Source organism: Aythya ferina (genome assembly GCF_964211825.1).
Source record: "Aythya ferina genome assembly, chromosome: 5".
In the NCBI taxonomy this organism is placed as follows: domain Eukaryota; kingdom Metazoa; phylum Chordata; class Aves; order Anseriformes; family Anatidae; genus Aythya; species Aythya ferina.
This window is the reverse complement of record NC_140301.1, coordinates 16,160,352-16,179,995: the sequence shown is the minus strand read 5'-3', so window position 1 is coordinate 16,179,995 and position 19,644 is coordinate 16,160,352. Positions and strand designations below refer to the sequence as shown.

Below are 19,644 nucleotides of genomic sequence, written 5' to 3'. Positions count from 1 at the left end.
CATCAGCATAAAGGGACGCTGTCAACTTGAAAAATCATGTCTTCCTTGGAGGGGAAAAAAAGCTATACCTACAATTGTTCCGAGCCTTGCAACAGCAGTAACTAGGAGAGAAAAAGGAGGGGAATGAGATTCTGGTTAATTGTCTCTGCTCCTGGTGTTTACTTGGGGCATTTGACAGCACTTCTGGTGAGTCAGTGTTGCTGGTGTGCTTTAGCACCTCCTCTCCAACCAGCCAGACGATGCCTTGATGCCTTTTGGGGAGGGAGATACTGTTGTCCCCGGCCTTGTGTTAAAAACGGCAGCAAAAGCAAGGTGAAGAAACATCAGGAAAATGTGCACATACACAGAGAACAGACATCAGCTGTGTAGGACGCCTTTCGTTGTGCTCAGTACAGGATTCAAAGGTGGTCTGCAACATGCCTGGGTGTGAAGGAGCTCTCCCCACAGCCCCTCATCTGACCTCCTTCTCCAGACATGGTTTTTGCAGCACCCTTTGCTGCCATTTAGCGACAGAACTGGCACTGTTTGAGCTGGGCCAGCTCTGACATATTCCAAGTTGTCAGCGTCTCTTTAGATACAACGCTCATCTTTTCCTTATGGTGCCAAACCTGTCCCTGGAGGAATTTGCATCTAACCTGGCTTTAAAAAAAAAAAAAAAGGAAGGATTCGTGCTTCTTTGTGATAAATGACTGGCATGCTGCAGGGAACCATCGCCTGCTGGCATCCCATGGAGCGTGCTCTGCTGCCTCCCCCCGCAGCGGTGGTAGCAGATGACAGACTTTTTGCTAACCTGTGCCTGATATCCCTGTCGCCTCTGTTTTGCTGCTGGAGCAAATGGCTCTGTCGGGGCTGTTGCAGGCACCGATTGCTCCCAGCACAGGCTGCTGCTGCCTGCGGGAACTGCTGTGGGACAGCGAGGGGAGACCAAGCTCGCCATCTGCTGGGAAAAAGGCGTCCATGCGTCCAGCAAAGTTTTGTGTCCTTCCTTTCATTCTCCCTCTTTTCTTTGTCAAAGGCTGAGCTTGTAGGAGAAGGTGGTTCTCAAACGTTTAAAATGGCAAGCGCTGCTTAGTGACTGCCCTGTGGAGCACAGGGAAACGACAAAAGCTACAGCAGATGGTCTGGTTGCTGCCTAGTCATGGTAAAACAAACACCTCAGTTTTCATTGTTGTGTGTTGCTTCAAAAACTGGTGCCTACCACGAGGCTTGGATGGATATCTATGGATTTTGGGGTGTAACTCCGAAATTCAAGAGCATGTTCTCATCAGGCTTTCTACAGAAGTCCCTTTGCTGGGGTTTGCGAGGTTTTACTCACCAATGTTGTGATGCGGGTGTAGTGCCCGCAAGCAGGGGCCCGATGGATGCAAAACGTTAGAGTTGTTTGAAAAGGCTGGGCAGGATTACTGGATGCTGGGGGGGGGGAAATGCAGGTCTCGCGCTGTAACACTGCAGGACTGTGCTCGTGCAGTGATGCTCCTGACGTGGGTGTTGGAAAGTGGCGAACCAACAAGGGGTCGAGAAGTTAGAAAAGGAACTGGGGAGGTGGGATTTCCAGTGCTACTACTGATTTACTACAACCTTGCGCACCTACATTTACCCCCTACAGCTTAGTGAGATTAATCTTGTAAGGAATATGTGGTAAAGATTAGCATAAGCATTAACTTTTGTACTTATGTACAAAATTACTTTTGTAGGGTTTTTGCTGTTGTTTTTATTGAAATATTCTTTAGCCTGTAAACAAAATTATTAGGACTCAGAATTACTACAGTCATAAAGCAGCTGAGGAAATGATGCTGCTAAATAAATACATTGTTCCTAATACCAAGAACTGACAGTAAGCACAGCTTCTGTGATATTTGAAAGAGTTCGTTTAACAAGAGATTTCTCTCAGATCTGTTATCAAAAAGGCCTGTTTCAGCCCTTATCTGGTCAGGGGGCCTGTCTTATATTGTTAAATATAAACTGTTATCTCCAGTGAAATAATGAGATACCCAACGTGTTGTGAAACTGACATATTGCACTTGAGACAAAACTCCAAATGTGCCATTGTGTTACCAGTAATGTTTTAGAGTGAAAGACTAACACCTCAGTTAAATACAAAGCAAAAACTTTATAGGTGATAGTTTGGGATGAGCTTAAAGGTGCAAATTTTACATGTTGAACCCAAAATTTAAACACAAAGTAACTATTACAGCTATACCAAACTATCATGAGTCTTAAAAATTCCTCTGCTACTTTAAAACAATGTTTAAAGAGCATTATGATTCCTAGCTTCCACAACTGAAGGCCTTTTTTTCTTAAGTTCTTCATGCTTTCACCCACATCATCTGTAGAATTTTTAGCCTGAATGCCCTAATGTATAATTTTTTTGGTTTTGTCACTTTGTGGTAAGAAGAAGCAAAATTTAATTTTATGAAAATAGAATTTCATGTTTTCAATGATTTTCCAAGACTTTGATAGAGCTAGGTCCAACACAGGGTCTGAATTATGAAATTACAATTTAAATTGAACGTGCGTACTTGTATTTTACAAACAAATTTCTCACTAAGAGAAATTTTCTTAGAGATAACTCATTTTTACTTTGCTTGGTGTAACTGAGTTTTCACTTGACAAACAGCGTATGTGTAGGTGGTGTTTTTCTACTCGTCAAATAATACTGGAGTTTTTGAGCTCCACTTCACAATGAGAGCTTGGGTTTTCCTAGGAGGAGGAGTTCACTCAGGTGATTCACTTACGACAGCTCCATTCTTTATTAATGCCCTTGGACCACACTTCTCCAGAAATGAACAATCGTGGTGACCCCATCCAAGGGAGATGTAAACTGTAAGTAAACAATGGCCACTGTGATGCTGAAAGGCACGGAAAATAGAGCTTACTCTGCTTAGTTGTCACAAAAGCAGGGGAATTTCACTGTCTCTAAGCATAAGGGAAAAAGGGAAATCTGGAAGAGAACGAAGCTAAAGAGGAAAGTGTTGGCACAGGAACAAGCCAGTAATAAACTCAGGCTGAACACATTTAGGCTAGCTTTCCAACCATCAGCAGTATGTGGAGGGAGGCTAAAAAAACTGATTTTAAGAGAGCAATCATGTTATGGAAAAAATCAAATAATTGCCTGGAAGAGCAGGCATGCTATTTTCTATCTGTGTAGCAACCTCCATAACTAGGACTTTAGGAACATTTAATGAAGTACTCTTGCTGGTTGGGTAATGACAGTCCTACTCAGCCTCTCTTATTTTAAAGATCTTTTTCTGAGTGGTAAGTCTCAGCTCTTCTTGGCAAATGTGCTAAGAACCAGCAAAAAATGCCTAACACTTCATGCAAAGCTTTGAAGGCAAGCTCTCTTGTAGCCTCCTACATCTTGAGCTAGAAAATACTGGCATCTCCTTGCAGAATGACTTGAGAAATACCTCTTGAAGTCATTAGATATTTGGCATACCTCTGATTCAGTGGAGAGCCTCATTTATTAAATCTCCATGAGCACTTTTTAGCTACATGCAGATAGAGCTGCTCAGACACTGGGACAGCCTCTTCAGTTCTAAGACTTTTCTTCACAGCTATTCTCTAGTTGTGTAATGGGTTTGTATGAGGACTGCACCTATCAGTTCTTCATTTCATTAGTCCTTACACCATTTTGGCTTTAACTTCAAGATTTACCTCAAAGTTTTCCTGTGTATTGACCTCCTCTGCTCCTCTAATATTATGAGTGCTTCATCTCATTATTCACCTCCTCAGTTGTTCCTACCTTCTAAAATAAATAGCATGATATATTTGAGATTTTTAAGGCTATGCTGGAAAGCAACAAAACTTCCTCAGATTGAAGAAGTCGGTTATAAACATCATCCATAGCTTGAAACTTGTGGAACAGATTCTTGAGTATCTGTCTTCTCCCTTTGGATTTCCCTGTTAAATAGGAAGTTTACTGAGTTATCTTGGCAGTGCAAGTGTTACGATCTCCGCTAAGTGGACCCTAACACAGGGCTAATACCCTAATACAGCTTGATGCATGAGCTGTATTACCTCAATCTTCTAAAAGCACTGGCTTTATTTACATCTGTATTCTAGCCGGCGGGGAGATGTGTAAAAATAATTAACAAAACATTGTAGCTTATGTACACATCCCACTTGATTTCATGTTTGCAAACACGAGAGATAATATTTTGTCTTGAAGGAGAGCCAAATGTTTTATGAAAGGTGGGACTTCACCACAAAGCATTTGGATACAGTGTTCCAGTTCGGTGCCTTACACCAGATCATCAGAGATGAGTCTGCATTTTGTTCATTTTCTGTGCTTACAGATGGGGAAGTAAAGGTTTAGGTCAGGGTCATTACCTGTACCTAGCACAGAGCTGGTACGTGTGCTAAAAGGTGCCCTGTTACTAAAATGGGATAGAAAACAGTTTAAAAGATGAATCCATTTGAACAGGAACTAAAGAATCCCTCTTCAGCAACAAAAGTGAACATCCATTACATCAGCCTAGAAACTAGGCACCATCACAAAAAGGCTGAGGTAACCCAGGACAACATCTCTTCTACACAGAAAAGGACTCCAAAAATCAATTAGCAGTTCGTTTTTTAATTAAATGGAGATTTATACAAACAAATAATCAGAACACTTTGGGGAAATATAGGCACCAATTGCCATATAAAGGTTTCCTACATCACAGACAAAGGCCACCAATTCTTCACTCTCCCAGTCTGTTTTTTCCTGCAGGGAAAGCAAAGCCCAAAGCCTAATAAACCCAAACATGAATTATCTGAACTCCTTTATTCTTTTCAGACAGAAGGAGGAAATTACTTGCTGCTAAAGATGTACAGACTAGTCATTTTGCAAATGGTGCTATGAAGCTGATCAGAAGGGAATGTGTTGTAGCATAATTGCCCTATTTCAAAGCATTATCCTGTAATAACAGTCTGCAGCATGGCTGTGCTTCATTGAAAGGGAGAGAGTGCTACATCTAGCATGCACCTCAGTGCATGCACATTCCAGAGGGAAGTACCCTCCTTGTCTGCTAATGCTGGAAGGCAGCCCATTAACCAGCTTGAGCCTTTTAGATCCTAATTTCAAGGCAGGGAGATAGCACTTGCTTCACTGGTTGCAGCTATTTGCTATTTCCAATTACGACCCTTGTGATTAAACCAAGCTCTGAGCCCTTAAATCCTTTTCCAAAATACAGACCAATTTTTGTTCAACAACAGTATGAAAACACTTTCTGGCACCAGGCCAAAGGAATGTGTAAGTGTGAGCTTTTCAAAAGCTATCTTATTAACTCAAAAATATTCTTAATTTTTTTTTGGTTAAAACAAACCGTGTTATACAATGCTGCAACGTAGGAAAGCTGTCGGTGTAGAATACTTCCCTTCCTGGTTGCTGGAGTTCATGTCCTTGGGTATTCATTTGTTTGCAACAGCAGAAAGTTGGTCCCGGATCCTTCCTAGACCTTCTAACATAGTGTCCAGTGTTTCTTTACTCAGTTCCACAGTCAGTGCAGAAACAACGGGACTATTTCCGCATAAGGCAGCATCTTCCTGAATCTGAAAACAGGAACGCAGTTGTTAGGTGTATGAAAAATCCATTGATGTTTTTTCCAGTGCCACTAGGAAAGTCAGTGCTTAATGCACAGATTAAGAAAAACTTGGCATCCAGCTCCATCCTGAAGCCCAGAGCCCATTTTCTTGCTGTCAGCCTTACCAGCGGAGTGCACTCCCTTTAGCAGAGCGCCAGTAAGCACACTGAGCTGTGAATGTGGGGGAATTCTGAAGAGCCTCATGGCAGGAAGCCACATCCCTATCAGAAGCATCTTAGCAGATACCCCACACAACACGTAATCACATCCCACACACAGAAATTAATTGTTCCTCCTCCTCTGAAGCCTACCCATCCCATTTTTACTGGTTTGGGGGAATCAAGAGTTCTGTAGAATATGAGCATTAACTTTGGCTATACTCCCCGAATGACAGATGGGGACAGTGATGGAAATTATTAGTAATCAGAAGACATCTCCCAGCTACCATACTCAGCTAAACATACTGCTGAGTGACTTAGAACTAAAGGCCAATGGCTTCCCTGTAATTTATCTTTCTTTCTGTAGAGAAAAATGGTGGCTAGGCACAAATATGCTGCTTTCTCTCATCATCATGCAAAGAAATCTCTCCCTCACCATAAAAACATGGCTTTCATCGCAGAGATGATTCCCAGGTTCTGCTGTATGTCAAAGTCACCTCTGAGAAAGTCTGTGAATTGCTCAGGGGCCTCTCTGCTCCTACCCTTCAGGCAGTAAGCATGCACCAGATGCCTGTCCAAACTATTTTGTGCTGCCACTGGCAAATCAGGTGTTGGACTCAGTTATTTTGGTCCTGTACAGGTCCTGACATTACCTTTAACTGCAGCAGGCAAGTCGGGACTGCCATTCTGTTGATTGTGTCTGACGATGTCTTGATGTCCACCCTCCAGTCCATGTCGACCAGCCGAGGCAAGGAGACTGAGGGATTAAAAAACAGGGATCAGTTAGGCCTGGCAGCACACGATGACTCCAGAACCCGTGCCTGTCACCATACACATGCCTCTCCGCTAACACAATCCTGCTGGCCCTGTGAAAAATGTACGGCTGTAGTGCTACTACCCAGCTTCACATCATTTTTATGTTGTAATAAGCCAGTCAATAAGGCCTCCACGTGACGCTGGAATAACAAACAGGGTTCTCCATCATCACAAGCAAGGATGCTAAAACGCACGACAAGCGCAGAGCGGCTAAGAGAAGGGGAACAATAAGTTATCTTCACCTCTTCATACCCTGCTTGCAAGACTCAGTGTTTAATCATGAGTTGCTCTGGGACCTACTATACTCTGTTCTGTAACTGGCAAGAAAGCACGCAGGAATCTTCTTAAAAACCAAGCAGTACAGAACTAGGAAACCGGAATCTTCACACGTCCTGCCGATTTGTTAAAAATATTGAAGATGTAGTTTCAGTTCCATCCTAGTCAGATCTCACATTAGAGAAATCATTGAGGAGTCTGATGCAACATCGACATCCATAGTGCTAGGGCTGCAAATGCCATCAGCCTTCCAATGGGAAGGAACAGGTCCAACTTGGTTGCCCTGCCAAGAAACTTGTGCAGCTAGCCCTTGCTGCAGAGAAGAGATGGGGACAGTCACTGGTAATGGCACATACTTAATGGAGTACCGCACGTTGCACTACGGACCCTCGTCATCCCCACTTTGCAGCTGTTGCATTTATAAGACACAGAACACCTCTCGCATCTTTTTCAACTCGATTTTCTGGTAAAAGCTGAGCTACGCTTCTTGCGTTCAACAGTGCAGCATCCAATTTCCAGGGAAAACCAGTAACTTCTCGCTAGAAGGAAGTCTACACTAGGGATGTGGGAACAATGGCAAACCCTCTCAGTCTGAAACAGGCATTTGCAGCTAGCAGGCTTAACTACTGTGTCAGAACAAATAAGAACCAGGCACACAAGGAAACATTGTTCCTGTGTGGCTCAGGCTTTTGAAATGAGTCTGAAAGAAACGTAGGACCAACCCCATAAAAGCTCTGTAGAGAGATGATAGTTTATTCTTAAACTCGGTTTAAAATCTCAGCTGTGGTGCTTGGTGAGTTTGAGCATCTTTGCAAAGCCTTGGCAAATAACTGCTGGTGGTCAGGTTTGGTATCTATTTAAGGGTATCAGAGGGGGATGAAGAAGCAAAGACTAAACCCGTACTGAGTGCTGCAGAAAGAACTGTCCCAACAGGCAACTGCAGCCTGTCTGGATTCTGCATGCCATAACGTGCTAGTTTCCTCCCCGAGGGCTGATCCCATGTGATCCCAAGCTTTCCTTCTGCTTCCTGGTGCTCAGAGGAGTTTGTCTTTATCAGGGGAAAGGCTCCTCCTCCCCTCAGAACTCCAGGGGGCACTGCAGAATTGGCTGCCTTGCTCTTGTGTTTGGAAGAAATTCCAGTTTACAGTCCATCAGGACCAGCACTTGGCAGTATTTGCAACAACATAAAATGCATCTGTTTAGTCTTGTATGTTAATTTGCAAAGATTGATTGTTGGCAGCTTGGAGGGACAGGAAACCATCCACATTTTCAGATTAACACAGGACAATCAGTTGGAATGTCAGTTCTTTAAAGCACTGCCTTGGCCCCTGTGTAATATGTGTTGGATATTTCATGAATATAACATTAAAATAATCCATCATTTCTTAAAAAAATAAAATCTCATTACAACAGGGCTAAATCTAATAAATACAAAAACACTCATCTCGGAGCAAAGCTCCAGGAGCCATACACCCAGCCTTGCTTCTCCTTTGTGCAGAGCTAGCTGGTGTGTCGCTGGCATGTCATGCTTGTTCTCATTTCCTCTAAGGCATGATAGTGTTAAGGATACAGGAAAAAGCACTGCGTGTCTTGGCAACGCTAGAACAATGTTTAGACTAAGCAACTGCTGTATTTACAGTATTAGCATTATGCAATAGTTTCCTCCCCCTCCCTATTTTCTACCATTTATACTATTAAGATTTTTGAGGGACAGTGGTTTTCCGGGTCTTGCTATAGTGTTTACTTCTTGGACATCATTTCCTCTGCAGGCTAAGAGAAAGGCCAAGAGGATCTATGCAGACCTCAGAGTACTCCTGTTATGAATCAGCTCTCATTTCTAAGTGCTACGGCTGAAAAGAAAGCCTCTTAAGGGAAAAAACAAACGAGTATAGCTGTGTGGAGCACTTAACTAGGAGGTAACTCACTGACTGATGCTACCGGTAACATTTGCACTGCTTAACTACATCACGCTTTAGAAAGGTGAGGAAAAAGCAAGTTATGAGTATGTACCACGACTGGAAGAGACGCGTGAAAGAGAAAGAATGCACAGAAGTGACTGAATGCGCACAGATAAGGTGCTCCCCAATATGAATGTATGCTTTGCAGCTCATAGTTGTTGGCTATGGACATCATTTAAAGACCTGAATGGGAAGGTCAGAGTGCTTCATATTCAGAAGTTCGGCAAATACTTGCCACATCCAGGCTGCATTCTGCCATGTAGCAACAGATTGAGCATTAAATGAAATTGCTTGAGGACTGGAAACAATTTAGCACAGATCTGAATACAAACTTACGGGCTGCTCCTAAGCTGAATGATGCCCCAAGCATACAGCTTCATCTAAGGCAAAGGGTGGTATCTTTGTGCTGCGCTGCACTGAAACATGCTGCCATGCACAGTTCTGAACTCCAAGCTCGCTCAAATGACCTCAGGAGCATTAATTTCATCAGAATGTAAGACACTACTTACTCTGACTTGCTTGTGCTTCATTCCTCCAAGCAGAGCTGTGAAAAGACGGGAAAAAATGGTATCAGCAATGGGCTCAGCTCATCGCGGGCGCTGTGCTTCAGCCCGCAGCGTGCACAACACGGCCAGAACCAAAACCCTGCGCTGCCAAGCACCCACGTAGCAAACCAGGCGAACCCACCTGAACTTCCCAACCGAAAGCAGCCGGTAACACTCACACGTTCTCCAGGATTATCTTAGTTAGGAGGTTCTTCAGGTTTTGGTGGAAGTCTTCTGGGAAGAGCGCCAGGATATCTTCTGCCCTCGTCAAGCCGCGGTACACGACGTGCCTGGTGAGGCTGTGCAGGGCGGCCACCAGCTGCAGGACAGGCAGACGGGAGAAGGGGGCTCCAGCCCGGACAAGGAGCAGCCCCCGGCCCCCTTCACCCCGGCTGCCCGCCTCCACCTCGCACCCGCGGCCATGGTTCCTACCTGCGCCGCCTCCTCGGGGCTGGCGGCGATGGCGGGGCAGGCGCGCTGCGCCAGCGGGCCGAGCCCGGCGGGCGGGCTGGAGAAACAGTCCTGGCACAGCTGCCGCACGGCCTCCTTCGACGGCGCCTGCCGGGGAGCAAAGCGGGACGCGCTCAGCCGCCGCCGCCGGGCAGGGAACGGCCCCCGGCAGCGCCATGGCGGCGGCCCCGCGGCCCGCTCACCTTCAGCAGGCCCCGCAGGGCGGCGAACTCCCCCTCACGCAGCGCCGCCATCTTGGCGCCCTCAGCCGGGGCGGGCGCCGCGCCTCAGCTCCCGCCCCGCCGCCATCTTGTTGGGGCGGGGCGGGGCGGGCCGGGCACGCCGGGCGATGTAGTCCTGATCCTGGTCCTGGTCCTGGCTTTAACGCGGGATAAAAGTGGAAAAAAATAACAAAACAAAACTGAAAGCTGTGAAATGTTTCAGCCTCAGCTCCCCGTCCGTAAAGCGAGCTGCTGCGACAGTTATCGGAGCTGAAGTGCAGGATAACGTTTTGCACCGAATTAGCATGCGTCCTGCATCAAACTTTACAGACCCACACTTCAGTGCCCTTTCTGAAATACCTGACGTGATTTTTATTTATTTATTTATTTTTGGTCATTTCTGTCAGTGCAGTGAAGAGTGAAACCAGACCCTGAGCTTAAGCCATGTGTAGCGGCTTAAACCACCTCACCGCAGGGGTCAGGGTGGCACCGAGGGGTCTCTGTCTGGCTGCAGGCTGCCCACACGGTGTCTGCTCCTCACTGAGAGGAAAACCACCCGGCACAGCCACGCTAGGATGGTGTTGTGCTGGCCCAGAGCTCGCCTGCTGCCGTGCAGCTCCAAGGAGCAAGAGTGCAAGTGGAGGGGACTGGCCTCTGTCCTTCGAGAGCCTGCAAGCATTTGGGCAAAGTCTGCTCTGCGGCATGCGCAAGGTAGGATGTGCGCCATGCGAGTGGTGCATGGCCCGGGCTGAGGTCAGAGCCTCGGGTACCTGGCAGTGCAGTCGTGACCTGTGTCAACAGTGAGATCGCTGGGGTGAGAGCAAGCCCTAAATTCTCCCTTCTCCCGCTTTTCCCTCTTGGATGTAATCAATTTTTTACTGTCAGTGCAAATCCCTTTGTTGGATGCAGAGTTTAGCGGTAAACACGCTGTTTTCAGCCAGTGGGAACTGGAGGCAAAAGATTTATCATGGCATTGCTGCAATGATATGGACCATTACCTTAGTAAACTGTGTACGTTTTATGCTTTGTGAAAGATATTCAAATAAATCCTCTTTCCGAGAGAGAAATTGTCTCTTTTTTGTCTTGTATAATTCACAGCACATCTGGTGCCAGCATATCTGTGTAATCTATGGGCTTTCTCATCACCTTTTCTGTCAAAACATCTTCATTTTCATTTGCATTGTTCTCCTGTAGGCAGAATAATGCATGGTAAGAAATGCTAATGGGATGTCATTTGCATTGGGCTCCACAGGTTTGGCAAAGTAAAGGGATTCCTTTTACTTTCTCAAGCTGGGAAACCTTGAAGAGCAGAAGAATCCAAAGGGAGAATATTTTATTTTCTAGCATTTTTCGTGAGGAACAGGAAATGAGTCTCAGGGGGAACAATTTTGGGGGTATGAGTGTACCATCTGTGGCCTCTTCAAATTACCTAGTATGATCGATGAGTTCAGAGAGCTGCAGTATACTCGTGCTGCTTTCTCTAACACTGTGTTACCAATCAGGTTAGCCCAGTGCAGGCAGTACATTGTGGAAGGCTGAAGGTCGGCCGTATGGAGTCTTCTGAGTGGAGATGCCTTCCTGGCAGAACCGATGTGCTGCTGAATGTAGGTGGTAGGACTGAGCGGGCAGTGAGCCTTGTGGATGCCATTTGCTTATCCAGGTGATAAAACTGTGTAGCTCCTTACTCTGATCGGAAAAGGAAAAATAGCTACACGGGATCAGATTACAGGAACTGTGACATTGTCTGTTCCTTCCCAAGAGGAAGAACCTGAAAGATTTGACGATGGTCCCTCTTCCACTGGTGCCACAGCTGTCATTTCCACCTACACAAATACGGCAGTATCTGCAAGCTACACATTAAAACAGACCAGAAGGTGAAAGGAAGGAGGTCCTCATTTTTGTTTGCAAAGTAAGCGATCTACACAATTGCATCGCAAAGAAAAAAAATGTAGCAGTGATTAGAGGTCAGGATTTAAGAGCCAGGGAACTGGAATCATGTCTTTCTGATTCTGCTTCAGCTTTCACATGAAGCTAGGTAGCTTCATTATTGTCACCCGAATGACAGGAAGGTAACGTAACTTCTGTGTCACGTGAAGCCCTGCATTAACAAATGCGGGCATTTATTAACATCAGCAGTGAAATTAGAGGTTGTGAAAGCATAAACTGGATGAAAGTGGTATAAAAAGGCAGCACTGTGTTACAAGCTCTGGACAAATAAGCCTAAAGGGAAACAAGAGAACTGAATACGGGATATCACTTAATCTTGTAATTGTATCATTCATCTCTTAAATTCTTCCTGCTTGTTTTGTTTACAAACCCATAAAACCAGCATTTTCTACAACCAGAGGTAAGCAGAATTTTTCTAACTGTTAAAGCTTCTGAAATGCCATCCCCTGCTGAGGAAGACAGTCGCTAAGTTTTGGCAGGGCTCTTCTAAAGCAATCACTTTAAAACACTTCCATAAAAGTCAGATTGATTTTGATGCCTAGTTAAGGACTTAATTGTACAGAATAACTTTCTCAGACAAAGAGGTGGAGGGATGCAAAGGGCGGCTGGGGGCGGGGAGCAGAGGGAGTAGATAACTGTTACTGCTGTGAAGAAGGATAGGCAAGGCAAGGGAGAACGTTTACCCGTGAGTCACATATTCAGAACAAAGATACTGCCTGCCAGTAAGCACTGCTGGCATCGTGCTGAATTTGTTCTTCGGTCCTCCTCCTATTGTTGTCATTTCCTCGCTGTGGGGACCTTCTAATTATGAGGAAATAATGACAGGTTTGATTTCATATCGAAATCAAAGCGTTCCTTGTGTAGCACATGGGTGGTCAGAAGCCAACAGCAGTGCTTAGTAAACATGCCTTATCTGAGGATGAGTAAAGTTTTGTTTCGGTTTGGTTTGGTTTTGTCACCGTTTTTCCTTCCTTTCCTACTGTCTGTAGCTGTCCGCAAGGACCAGGCCTCCAAAGTCAGACTTCCTGAAGCAGCAGAGGGTGAAGGGTGAGGTTGCATCATGTAAGAGAAGCTGGTCCTGTGATCAGTGTGCTTATCACGGAGTTTTTGAGAAACACCAGCTCAGTTATCTGCTCTGCCAGAGGCAATTCTCTCTGAGCTTGAAAAAAAATCAGTTAAAGCAGCGAGGCAGCGTGGATGACCTTCCTAGGTCTTCTCACAGCCCTTTTTTTCCATGATTTCACATCTGCATCACCCAGTGGGACCCAGCTGAGAGCTCTGAGCCGGCCGATGCTGTTGCTCAGCACTCTGCAGGAATTGGCTTGGCTCTCAGGCTGCTGTTTGTCCGGTCACTGAGCCTGAAAACTAAGCTCTGCTTCTGTGTAGGGCAAATTCACTTCTGCCTAGGCCTGGGTGATGTAGCTGTAGTGATTTGGAGCTCTCTTGGTTGAGCCAGCCTGGGTATCTACAAAAAGGAACAACAAAAACATTTCAGAACTTGTAATTCATATGGGGAGAGAGGATTGGTGGCCTTCTTGGCTGGGATTGACTTGAATGAGAAGGGAGAAGGGAGGTGAGGTGGGAAGGGATGGATTTGGAAGGGTAGGTGGGAGGTTTCTGGGGGGAATTGGAGACTTCCTGGGGCTTGGAGTAGGAGAATAGTTATTCATTTGCCTTTTCAGTTAAAATAGCAAATTATCTTTGTTTTCTGTATCTACTGCTACCTGGCTAGCAGGCTTCGTGGTTATGAGAGTCTTTGTGTCCTCACAAATTCATGTGGTTGTAAGGCAACATGGGTAATTACAACGGGCAAGAGGCAGCCACAGAGAATTGCCTTGTTACCAGAAGCACAGGCAGCTCTCTCCACTGGTCTCTGATGTATTTAAATATCTCTGAGGTAATTAAATATTCCTACCTGCAAAATACTGGGAGGGAAGATAGGGAAGTTGCTTGTCTGCCCTTTTTTTTTTTTTTTTTCTTGATGGAGAGAAACTGCTGACCTGTTTTTTAGAGAAAGAGAGAGAAAGGAGGGGGAGCTAACGGGAAGAGCTGGGTATATCTCACGTATGAAGCACTGCAAGAACTATGTGTATTTCACATCCAAAGTATTTCTCTCCTACAGAAGTCAGCCATGGTGACAGAATAAATTCCATGAAACCGCAAGACGAAATCAAGAGATGGAAAACTGAATGGAAGAATTTCAGTAAGTCCGTGTAAAACATGCCTTGTATTTTTAGACATAGCTATATAACTCCAATGACAGATAAACACTTTGCAAAAATGTCATCTTTGTTACAGTCCATCAACTAGAGCGAGCACCCAAAATAAATGTAGCTGAGAGGGAATGTGTTGTGAGGAAAAAGTCAGTCTTGCTGTTCCTAACAAGGTAAAAAATAGACATAATAAAACAAGCAAATAACTTGACAAAACCCATTTCTGCCAGCTTTTTCTCTCTCTCTTTTTTTTTTTTTTTCTTTCCTTTAAGATGTAAAAAAGGAAAGGAATAAATTTAGCTTCTTTACAATTTTTGGTCGTAGCACTTTAACCTTTTATACTCCAGGAAAAGATGCTCACAGTTCTAGCTCAGTTTGGCTGTTCAAGGCTCCCTCAGAGAGAAATCCTTGGGATAATAAGGTTCTGATGGGAAAAACGGTTAGGCTTTTCCCTGCATTTATAGCCTATATTTGCTGGAGCATCTGCTGCAGAACAATGGTTTCTTCTTTGTGGGCTTTCTGCTGCAAGGCAGGGCTGTGCTGTGTAACCGCACCCTGCTGGGTGTGTGCAGCTTCCCTGCTGCAAGGAAAAGTGAAGCTGTTCTCCTGCCTTGCCTAAAAAGAGCTCCATAGTAGGTGATTCTGGGTTACAGAGCAAGTGAGATAAAGCATGAGAGACATCTTTTCCTTAGTTACTTCTGCATTATTTGTGTTTTTAACAGTGTTTCTTTAGCAACAAATGAACAAATAATAGGAAAGAAATTTTCACAGAGCATGCATGCATACTTGGGTTTGCTAGTACTAGCTGCCTGCTTCTCATCAGATTCTCCAAACAGGACTTTCCTGAAGTGTCTCCAACTTTCTGAAGTCCCCTTTATACCATCTTACGTACTGATGGACATGTTAGCCTCTCCATGCCAGGGCTAGGACAGAAATTTCTTTTACTGTTGTTGTTACTGGGAATCGTGCTTAGATGTTTTACTGGTAGGGCAAATTTCCCCCTAGATGTCTGGTTACTTCTATACTAGTGAACTAAACAGTGACAAAGAACATTCCTGAGGCCATTGCTGTTAAATTTCTCGTGCTGTTCTTGGCATTGTTTCCCCTCACACTGACTGTCACTCTCCCAAGCAGCTCCAGGGTTTGGGTTAGGAGTTAGCAGGGACTAGGAAGTAACCCCAGTGAGCAGTGTGTGTATGGCCACCCAGCCAAAGAGGCTGAGAGCCACGCTGATGAAAACTGTCCCATGTCAGTTGGTCTCTGCAACAGAACCCACTCCAGAGCATGTTTAATTTACTGGCAGTATGTTTAATTTACCAGCACAAATCGAACTTTCACATTCTTATCTTCGCTTCTTTTGCTCCAGTTGCAATGAGCTTTCCAGAAGACTTGGTCTCTGTTTAGTCCATCTAACCCACGACATGAACATCAGTCGGCAGAAGCTACAACAGTCCTCCTAAGCTCCTGTGCCTAAGGGCAGAGAGAGACTGCAACACATAAGCAGGCATGAAAGGTTAAAACCCAGGACTTTAATCTTCCGATTATGAAACCCGTGTTATTTTAGGCATGTTGGCAGAGCTCTGTAGGGGAGCCCAACAGTGCAGTGTGAGGCATTTTTTCTACCCGTGGGTTATCAGCCCACAGGCTCAATACATGGATTAAAAATAAAATAAAATAAAAATTGTCTTGCATTAAAAAAAAAGAAAAAAGAAAGAAAGAGAAAAGAATAAGGAAAAGGAAAAATGGGCTTTGCCTGTACCTTTTTCTTTCATTTACATTTGTGTCACAAGGTAAGAAGCTGGTACAGCATCAAGAGCATCCTAATGCCCATAAGAAAAATCGTATTCTTAGTAATAAAATTGCTTGTCCTTTTCTAAATTGGAAGACAGAGGTCCTAGCTTTTAAATTAATGCAGCAGAGGCATGGCATTTTGTATATGTCAGTTGAACTGGAGGTAGGCTACATGGTGACCAAGAGACAATCTCTGTACCTCAGCCAGATGGCAAATAAGTCCTGCAGAATTTCAAGGCACAGGATTTTAGGATGGCCACCTATCTGCATGTCAGCAGTTACCCACTCACAGAGAAATGCCTGTTTGTGCAGCACCCACTGCAGTGCAGGCTGACACAGCTTCAGGACACCTTTGTCACCAGCCAGAGGACCCGAGGGAACGGCCTGGAGCTGGGACAGGGGAGGGTCGGGCTGGGTGTTAGGAAAAGGTTCTTCACCAAGAGGGTGGTCGGGCACTGGGACAGGCTCCCCAAGAAAGCTGTAACAGCACCAAGCCTGCTGGAGTTCAAGAAACATTTGGACAGTGCTCTCAGACACATGGTCTGATTTTTGGGTGGTCCTGTGCGAGGAGTTGGACTCAATGATTCTTGTGTGCCCCTTCCAACTTGGGATGTTCTGTGATTCTGCAGTTGGATAGGAGATACTGCATGGGGGTATTTGTGCATCAGGCACACCTTCCCTGCTGGCAGTGCTTCTCTAATAGCTGTATCCTATAGAGGGTGAGAGGCTTGGAGCTATGATTTCTCAGGACAGTACAACAAGATTTGTTACAACTTGCCTGCCGAAGTCCTTAGATTTCTCCTGGGTAAAAGATCCACAAAACTACTTGTATCTACTTCTGTGAAAAATTTTGAGATTTAAAGATAGAAAACATCAGGTGAGTACTAAGTATGGCTGACTTTTTGAAACAAAGCAATTAAAATATTGAAAAGTTATGCAAATAAGGCAACTTGACAGCAACCTTTGAATGTGCATTGATTTAAAAACCTTTGCAGGCACAAAACCAAGGATCTTATACTGAGCATTTTGACACATATTTCTCCAATTCAGAGACATTGATTGGTCTGCATGATTCAGGAAAAAATCTGTATTGATCACTGCACCTGACAGATAATCCTTGCCTTAAGGACTTGTCTGTGTTCGACTCTTTTCCTCTTGAAATTTCCACTGTTTATTTCTGTTGGTGAGACCAGATTTTGGGAGCATAAGAGTAGGGTAGAACCGTTGGAAGCACGTTGCTGGCATTAGCAGTGTTGGCCTGACTCTGCATGGCTTCATGGCTGTGTGCCCTGTGCATTGTCAGTCTGTCATTTGTTCCAGTGGCTAACAGAGGTCCAAGCAGTGTAGAACTGAGGTCTTTCCTGGTCGCACTGATGTGGCATTTGGCTCCAGCTCTGCTCGCTAGATAGCTGTCATCCTGACAGATTTCGAATGTTCTTATGAATTTTTTAGGGATGGACTAAAACCACATGGTTATTACTCAGGTTTGTACTCCTCAGTGTCAGTTCTCAATCAGCTTTCCCAGATGACAGTATTCCTTCTTCCCTGCCCTCTCTGCTGAAGCAGCCAGCGCCTTCCCAGCTTCAACTGCTGATACTTGAGACTCTTCAGACGGGACTGCTAATTAGAGGATGAGACCACTGCTGACAGATGCGATCTGTAAAGCTCTGTGCTAACAGATACTCCCCATGTGCTGTGTGTGTGGACACTTGTCTGTATTAAAACTGGAAACTGAGCAGCTTAGCACTCTTGTGAAGAAGCCACTGCACATTAGTCGTTCATCTAAGGTGTTTTCTCCCCCCTGCTGCAATACAGTCCCTATAAAATTTGATAGATGGGTCAGACTGTGTCAGTTCTTGAGCTTATGAATGTGTTCAAACAGCAAAGTATCATAAGAGCTAAAGGAAGCTGAACATTTTGCAGCAGAAAGCATTTGGCCAAGCATAATACCGAGCCTTTACAACTTTCCTTATCCAAGATCTCATCCAGACTTAACAACTATGCATTAATGCTCACAAAACTCCTGGGAGAAAACTTCATGCAACATATCTTACAGCAGTGGAGCTTCATTTGCTTTTTTAAAGCTAATTAAGGCATTCTTTGAAACATTTTCCCCGAGGTGTTCGCAACCCCGACAGTGTAACAGAGTCAGTACTGGCAAGACAGAAGGAGCAAACCACGAGGGACAGAAGTGAGACATTTAATCTCTCTTGTAAAAACAAAGAAGCAAACAAACCACAGAGCTGGCAAAGGATAAAGACAAAGTTTAAAATTCATGGAAGGGGACATTTCTCTGTTTTTAAATGCATTAGCCTGTTGCTGTCGCTCAGCGTGACTTGGCCATGCTGAGGTTGGGCGGTGAAGCAAAGGCCAACACCAGTTTGGGCTCCCGGCCTCCCCCTTTAATGTGGCCCCTGCCCCACCCTGCCAGTCACAGTATGGGGGAGAAGGCAGAAAGGGAAAGGCTCAAACCTGTCAGAGTTCATTGGTTAGCTGCAGCTGCCAGAAAGGGCTCCTTCAAGGCTGATATGTAAAACAGCAAAACTCAAACATGCTTTTCAGTTGCATGGTTTCTTTCTTCCAACAGAGGCACTTACCTTCAGCAGGCAAGTGGTTAGTAGGTTCTGTAACTGGAAAACATTACTAGCAGGAGGGTAGTTTCTGTGTAGACAGTCCCAGCCACTCTGGTGACCTCTGGCCAGTTTAGGCTTCAAAACTGAGTGAAACATCAAGGGCTGACTCTGAGAATGCAGCGATGCCAGTATCAACAAACAGACTAGAAATATTTCATCAGTTTAAAATTCTGTATTCATTACCAAGTCTTGCTACAGCACAGCCCTTTGGAGTCAGCTGCAGGCACAAGCCAAGGTTATGGTAATGCAACCTGTAATCTCTGCTTAACCATTTTTATTCTGCTCAAGTTTCTTGCTTTCCTTCCACTTTTCCAGTTGAAACCCCACTTGATCACCGTCTCCTGCACTGCCTGCCTTAACCACTGGGTGCCGGGGGGCCTCGCGGCAGGGAGCCTCTCATGCTCCAACTCATCCTCCTGGGATGGGAATGCTGCCTGCAGGTAAGCAAAGGCTTGTGAATACACTAGTGCAGTGTTCTTCAAAGCAAGATGTAGGGTGTAGAGAGCACAGAACTACTCATTTTGTAATGTGAATTGCTTGTAAATTTGCAGGGCACTGTACAAAATGCTCCGAGGAAGAGGCCAGTGTTCAAGCACTTCACCTAGATGTGGTTGTGCTCAGTTTGTGCTTCTGATAAACGCGGGCTGTTAGGTGTGCTGTGGGCAGTGGCAGAGAGAGCTGGCCTCACGCACTCATAAGCTTCAAGAAATTGGCTGGTCTTGTGGCTTAGGCTGCCTGCAGAGCTGTGAGGTAATGACAGCTGGAAAGTTGGGATCTTGGCTGCAACAAGAACCCCATCAGCTCATTTTGTGTCAGAGAAGGTGACAGAAGAGTCACTTCTTTAAATTGCATCTTAGTAAGGAAAAGGATTCGCATCCCATTATCAAGGAGTCATTCAGGCCCCTATGGTTGCAATTCCTGCTTTATATTGGTTTGAAATTGCAATTACATAGGGCTTATTTCTGCCTTATGGGTTGGAATTGTCTTTTTGTTCTGTGTTAATACATGTATACTGACCAGTTCAAAGAAGTCCAAGTTTAAGCAATAAGAAATAATAATCAAGAAAATCATA

The 19,644-nt window shown here is 44.9% G+C and overlaps 2 protein-coding genes across 2 annotated transcripts in view; one reads left to right on the top strand and one right to left on the bottom strand.

Moving 5' to 3' along the window:
- Positions 1-19,644, top strand: part of PRR5L (proline rich 5 like) — a 95,566-nt gene that overhangs the window by 17,473 nt on the left and 58,449 nt on the right. The window contains exons 6-7 of the mRNA XM_084522158.1: positions 14,058-14,138; positions 18,888-19,012. The gene's annotated coding sequence lies outside the window, so the exon portion shown is untranslated. The remainder of the gene's footprint in view (positions 1-14,057; positions 14,139-18,887; positions 19,013-19,644) is intronic.
- COMMD9 (COMM domain containing 9) lies at positions 4,554-10,076 on the bottom strand. Its single transcript, XM_084522161.1, has 6 exons — positions 9,971-10,076; positions 9,750-9,875; positions 9,497-9,636; positions 9,282-9,316; positions 6,376-6,479; positions 4,554-5,532 (listed from the first exon to the last, which is right to left on the bottom strand). Exons 1-6 carry the CDS (start codon positions 10,019-10,021, stop codon positions 5,392-5,394), a joined length of 597 nt encoding a protein of 198 aa, XP_084378287.1. The 5' UTR covers positions 10,022-10,076; the 3' UTR covers positions 4,554-5,391.